This window comes from Brassica napus, chromosome C1 (assembly GCF_020379485.1).
Source record: "Brassica napus cultivar Da-Ae chromosome C1, Da-Ae, whole genome shotgun sequence".
In the NCBI taxonomy this organism is placed as follows: domain Eukaryota; kingdom Viridiplantae; phylum Streptophyta; class Magnoliopsida; order Brassicales; family Brassicaceae; genus Brassica; species Brassica napus.
The window spans coordinates 33,064,112-33,070,913 of NC_063444.1; the positions used below are offsets into that span (position 1 = coordinate 33,064,112).

General features: G+C 37.6%; 1 protein-coding gene across 1 annotated transcript; it reads left to right on the forward strand.

The window, feature by feature from the left end:
- The first annotated feature begins 1,183 nt into the window (after positions 1-1,183).
- LOC106378094 (gibberellin 20 oxidase 4-like) lies at positions 1,184-3,042 on the forward strand. Its single transcript, XM_013818281.3, has 3 exons — positions 1,184-1,834; positions 1,955-2,276; positions 2,656-3,042. The coding sequence occupies exons 1-3, from the start codon at positions 1,290-1,292 to the stop codon at positions 2,920-2,922; spliced, it is 1,134 nt and encodes a 377-aa protein (XP_013673735.2). The 5' UTR covers positions 1,184-1,289; the 3' UTR covers positions 2,923-3,042.
- The last annotated feature ends 3,760 nt before the right edge of the window (positions 3,043-6,802 follow it).

Below are 6,802 nucleotides of genomic sequence, written 5' to 3' on the forward strand. Positions count from 1 at the left end.
AAACTATTTAAAAAAATATTTTTATTATAAATTAATTTTAGAAATCAAAATTTTATTTTCTGGATATAAAAATAATTTTATGATATTATTAAATAAAATAAATGAATTAATTATATATTTTCCTTAATTTTATAAATTATAGATGCAAATGCTCTTATAAAAGCTTCATGTGAAAGCATTGGCCATAAAGCATTTGGAGAGCATTTGAATTTAGTAAATGCTTCCCTAAATACTTTTCTAACAATTGTTGATTGGATAATGTAGAGCATAATGCTAATGCTAATGCTCTACTAATCAAGGCCATAGAGAGATACGAAGCTTGGAAATAAGCACATATTGAAATATATATATACATGATATCTTCTAAGTATATCTATCATTTCCTAGAAATAAAAAATATAATATATATTAATATCTGTTTAGTCATAACAGAAAATATATAATAGGTATAAGAAAATGTTAGCAAAAGGTAATTATAAGCATATACAATATCAAAAGATTAGTTATTACAAATATCAAACAATTTTTTCTTTATTATGATGTATACGCATTCAGCATTTAACAAAAAAAACGCATGTAGAATATGCCACAGTTTTAAAATCTTGTTCGTATTTTTGATAAATTAATTACTTAAACGATCAAAATAATTATTTTACTATTTTACTAAAAAAATTCTAATTTTATAATAAATAAAATTAAAGGAAAAGTAGACATCATATGTTTAACACATTTTTATATAAAAAATTTAAATCTAATATACTTTTAGTAATTTTTAATTTTAAAAAAACTATAAAGTGGGGTATTTAACATCTAGTTGGATAATAAAAAGGTGATCTGGTTACATATTTAGGCAATTAATTGAAACAAATCTGAAACTTTTTTTTATATGTGTCACGTTCTATAAAATTGAAATGCTTAGAGTTCTAAAAAGTGACGCGCAATCAGTACCAACAGAATGTATTTTGACAAATGTCTTTGTATACCGTGATTCTCCCATGTCTTCATATAGTGATGTTACCGTTATATGATATATCAGTAGGCAAAGGTTTTGATTGGCTCACAAACATGGATAAAAAACGTTTTAAGATAAAATCAGAAACTAAAACGAATTTCTCGTGTTCAGCTTACGTTACTATTCCTTGGGGGTACGTTTCCTTGTCGCTCCTATAAATATAACTCTTTTCTCTCCATTTTCGTACACTACAACACTAAATCAATCATTATTTATCTTTTAAAAGGCCTTTTAAGTTCTTGTTCTTTTCAGTAACATCTATTCATTTCCACTCGAAATGGAATGCATCACAAAGCTCCCTTTCAATGAAAATGAAACCGAAGACAGCCTTTTGACGACCTTTGATTCAATGGTCCTATATGATCAAGAAAACCAAGTACCTCGAGAGTTTGTGTGGCCCGACCATCAGAAACCCTCTCCAAATGTTCCAATCCTCCAAGTCCCTCTCATTGACCTTGCTGGCTTCCTCTCCGACGACCCATTCTTGGTCTCGGAGGCTACAAGACTTGTGGCAGAAGGTGCAAAGCAACATGGTTTCTTCTTGGTCACCAACCATGGAGTCGATGAGAGGCTCCTGTCCAGTGCCTATACATCTATGGACAAATTCTTTTTGTCACCGACTTGTGAGAAACAGAAGGCTCTGGGGGAGTGGCGTGAAAGCTGGGGTTACGCTAATAGCTATTTCGGGAAATACAAGAAGAATCTACCCTGGAAGGAAATGCTGTCGTTTTCTTTCTCCCCGGAGGAGAAGACCGATAACCACTCTCAAATCGTCAAAGATTTCATTATTGAAAAAATGGGTGACGGATACAATGATTTTGGGTATATAAAAGACGCTTTCTTTTTATTTTATTTTAATTAGTTCGTTTGCGTTTCTATGTTATGTAGTGACTAACTGAGTATAGATCGATACTAATAGTTTATTTCCATACATATATGCAGGAGGGTATATCAAGAATACGGCGAGGCCATGAGCAATCTCTCATTGAAGATCATGGAGCTTCTTGGAATGAGTCTTGGCCTTAATAGAAGCCATTTCAAAGATTTTTTTGAAGACAATGAATCGATATTGAGATTGAATTACTATCCAAAGTGCAAGCAACCAGATGTTGTACTAGGGACAGGACCACACTGCGACCCAACCTCCCTAACCATACTTCAACAAGACCACGTCAGTGGTCTTCAAGTTTTAGTGGACAACCAATGGCATTCAGTTCCTCCTAACCCTCAAGCGTTGGTGGTTAACATTGGCGACACTTTCAGGGTAAGTTTTCCTCTTCCGTTAAGATCAGTAAATGAAGGAAATATTTATTTCAATATATACGTGTATAAATCGGAGTCTCAATCTTCACCAACTCTTTCTTACGCAATCAAATAAATTTTGAAATAAAATTCGTCAGAGATATTGAGGTCGAGATTACTTACACAATATTCTTATGATGATCAATGCATGAAAGAGATAAATATTATTATTTTTTGGATGTGTATATTGGAGTGTCGAATTTATTTATTTTGTTTCTTACTACATGGAATTTATAAATTTGCTGAGTATTTATGAATAGTTTGAGAATCGAGCGAGACTAATAATAACAAGAAATTTAAACAATTTGTCTTTCCCCCCTTTTTCCCGGCTTTGATTATAGGCTCTTACCAACGGAATATACAAGAGTTCTTTGCATCAGGCGGTAGTGAATAGCGAGACGGAAAGAAAGACAATTGCATTCTTCCTATCTCCAAAAGTGGACAAAGTGGTGAAGCCACCAGAGGAATTAGAAGGTGAAAGAGTGTATCCAGATTTTACATGGTCTATGCTTCATGAGTTCGTAAAGAAACACTATAAAACAGACGAGAACACGCTTGAAGAGTTCACAAAATGGCTCAAAAAGGCGGAAACCTCTAATGAAGGATAAGAGCAAAGTTACTTTAAGAGCCTAAGTTTCCTCGTTTATCTTCAAACACCATTAACGAGCTTTTCCCGTTCTGTTTCTTTAAGTTGTGTGCTGTATTAAATAAAGTGACATTCTGATCCATTTTAAGCCATAAATGACCTTGGAAGACAATTAATCGATATATTTGAGAAATGTCAATTCAAGTCCCACATTGAAAGTTTAGATAAGAAGTGTATAATATATAAAGAGATGTTCAACTCTAATTAGTACGAGACCTTTTGGGATGGAAACCAAAAGTAAATCCATGCGGGCTTGTCTTACGCCCAAAGTGGACAATATCGTACTAATAGGACAATATAGAGTTGAACACGAGATTTAACAAAATTCCAACCATTGGTATCAGAGCGGTATGACGAAGAACTGCAAGAAGACCAAAATACTCTTCGAGTAGGAATGAGACCCTTCAAGGTGGAAAGAGAGGTTCGACAGAGATTAGTCAGAAGATCCTGGAATTGTGGGAAAAGTATCCTCAAAGCAACTCAAAGTAACCTTACGATTGGGTGCCAGATGTCGAAGACGCGATAGGTGCCAGGGAATTCGCTGAAGGAAAGGACACAAGGTGTGTGGTCCTTGATTTGAGGGAGAGAATGAAAGTCCCACATTGGAAGTTTAGACAAGAAGTGTCTAATATATAAAGAGATGTCCAACTCTAATTACTACGAGACCTTTTGGGATGGAAACCAAAAGTAAATCCATGCGGGCTTGCCTTAGGCCCAAAGTGGACAATATCGTAATAATAGGACAATATAGAGTTGGACACGAGATTTAATAAATTCCAACAATTGACCACAATTAAAGTTGCACAAATACAAAGATTATAAGAACTTCCCTTCTTATTAGATTTAGAAACTCTCTCAAACATAAACCTTTCAATGTGTTTCTCTTGATGGAACATCTCTCCATGAGACTTCTTTTATATAGGACGAAGCTACATCTTTTCCTAATAATAATATGGAAACATTCCTAAGCTCGATATGTTTTCATTTTTTCTTAACCCATCAAACTCCACTTTAATGAGTTAACTTGCTTCTCAAGTTAATTGAAATTATCCAACATTCTCCCCCTTAATTCCAACTTGAATCTTAGGTATGTTGATCTTCTGAACTCCGATGAACTTGCACATTTCTTCGAACTTGAGGTATGCTTCGCTGCTTCTCCATGACTCTCTCTTAAGCATCCTATGGTGCTTCGATACGATGTTGCATCAATCTCAGGCTCCTCCTCTGCCTTTGATACTTTCAAACTCGTGTGCATCGGAACGTGAGTATAGTTACATGACTCCATCTTCGTCTTGACAAGTATACCTTGCGCGTATCCTCCTTGCTTAATTCGAATGCCATCAGTTCTTTGCGTTACTTCTATACCAAGATAGTATGTAAGCATCTCGAGGTACATCTCAAATCTTCTTGACATATCATTTTTGAATTGCTTGATAACATGGAGCGAAGTCTCTGTTACAAACAAGTCATCGATGTATATAGCTATGACCAGAAGCTCCCCCTTCTCTTTCTTTTGATATACCACATGTTCCTCGGTGCACTTCGTGAACTCCATCTCCTTAAGAACACGGTCGAGTTTGATGTTCCAAGCTCTCGGAGCTTGACGCAAACCGTATAGTGCTTTGCTAAGTTTATACACATGATCCTCCTTTCCTTTCTCCACAAAGCCTTCTGGTTGAGTCACGTATACATCCTCATTTATGTCTCCATTCAGGAACGCAGTTTTCACATCTAAGTGATGGATCTCCCATCCATTAGTTGCTGCTAACGCCAAGAGTAGTCGTATGGTTTCTATCCGAGCAACTGGTGCAAACACTTCGTCGAAGTTTATGCCTTGTTGTTGCACGTAGCCTTTTGCAACTAGCCTTGCTTTGTATTTGATCACCTTTCCATCTGCATTCCTCTTGATCTTATAGATCCACTTCAAACCTATCGGTTTCACACATGCCGGCTTCTTGACGAGCTTCCAGGTCTTGTTTTTGATGATAGATTCGATCTTTGCCTTCATTGCATCGATCCAAGCTTGTATCACTGCAGTTTCGATGTAACTTGCTGGTTCACCATCGATGGTGAGCAAGAGTCTGCCACCTTCAACTTCAGCGAGTAGGATGTAATCATCGAACCGCTTTGGTTTACTGATGTTACGGCCATATCTTGATGTTACATGCTGGTCTTGGTTTGCATCGTTGTTCTCTGCTACTTGCTCTTGTTCACCAGCGTCTACAGCTTCTTCTTCTTCATTATTGTTTTGCTCTTCATGGTGTTGGTGATCTTGATGCTCATCACCATCTCCTTCTTCTGTAACATCGATATGAGTTTGCTTCCCAACTAAGCAGGCGCTGCACACATCTTTCTCGTATATCACCTGAGGCATCCCTACTACCATCTCCTTGTCTACCATATTCTTCATGACTCCAAAGTTAACATGTCCTAGCCGCGCATGCCACGTCCATGTAACATCAGTTTTTTGTATTTGAAGACACTTAGGATATTCAACCTCCATTGGCGTCTTGTACAAATCGGTTTGGTTGCCTTGCAACTTGTACTAATAGCCTTCCACGGGGATCTTTCAGCATCAGTAAGTCTTCTTTCATATTAACCTCACAACCCATCTCGGTTGCTTGTCCAAGACTTATGATATTGTGTTTAAGACTTGGGATGTAGTAGATATCTGTGAGTGCTCTTCTTTCCCCTGTTTTTCCAATGAACGTGATCGAACCTTTCCCAACAATCTCAACGTTTGATCCATCACCGAATTTGACTTTGCCTTTGATGCTCTCGTCTAGGTTTGAGAAGAACTCTCTCTTGCCTGTCATATGGTTACTTGCACCATTGTCAAGGTACCATATACTCGTATTTCCATCGCATTCATCAAACCTCTTAGGAAACACTCTCTCTTCATTGAGGAATACTACTTCATGCATATATAATGCATCTGCTTCTTGTGTTTCCGTTAGGTTAGCTTCTTCTCTTGGTCGTGTAGGACAATATGACACGAAGTGCCCCATCTTGTCGCATCGCCAACATCTAACCTTAGAGTAGTCCTTCTTGGTCTTGTCTGAAGCTTCTCCTCCTTTGTTATGACCATCAGAACCATTAGGCCTTCCTTTTCCTCTTCCTCTTCCACCATAATCTCTACCTCTGCCTCTTCCTTGTGAGTTGTTATGGCTTCCACTAACTTGCGTATCATTCTTTCCAAACATGAGCTTCGATTGACCTTCATCTTGGGTTTCTTCTTTTATGCGTTCTTTGAAAGCCTTCAATTCCCAACAATATCTTCGAACCCCGTTGAATTTAGATCCAGCACTTGTTCTAACGTAAATACGATGTGAATGAACTTCGTTCTTGGAAGTCCCTTCAAAAACTTCTTTACCATCTTCGATGCTTCCATTATCTCTCCTAACGCGGCTGCTCTCGATGCTAAGCCTGAAAGTTTTCCTGTGTAGTCATCCACCGTGTATGTGTCTGCCATCTTCAGTTTGTCGAACTCAGACATCAAAGTCTGTAACCTCGCTTCTCTCACACGATCATCACCTAGGTTACGGGATTTGATAGCTTCCCAAATCTCCTTCGATGTATCATGTTCTCCTATCTGAAGTATTAGCGCTTCCGGGACTGATTGAAAGATTAGAGCAATCACCATATTGTTCTTCTTTGCATCATCGCTCTCCGGATCAATCGTATTCCAAACATCGTATAAACGAAGCATCACTTTCATCCGCATCGACCATACGGTGTAGTTGGTCGATGATAGCATCGGGCATCGTATGTCCTTCTTCATCTCAAGACCTTTATCACGTCCTTGAGAACTATCATCGTCTCCCATGTTTTGATCGAGTGAC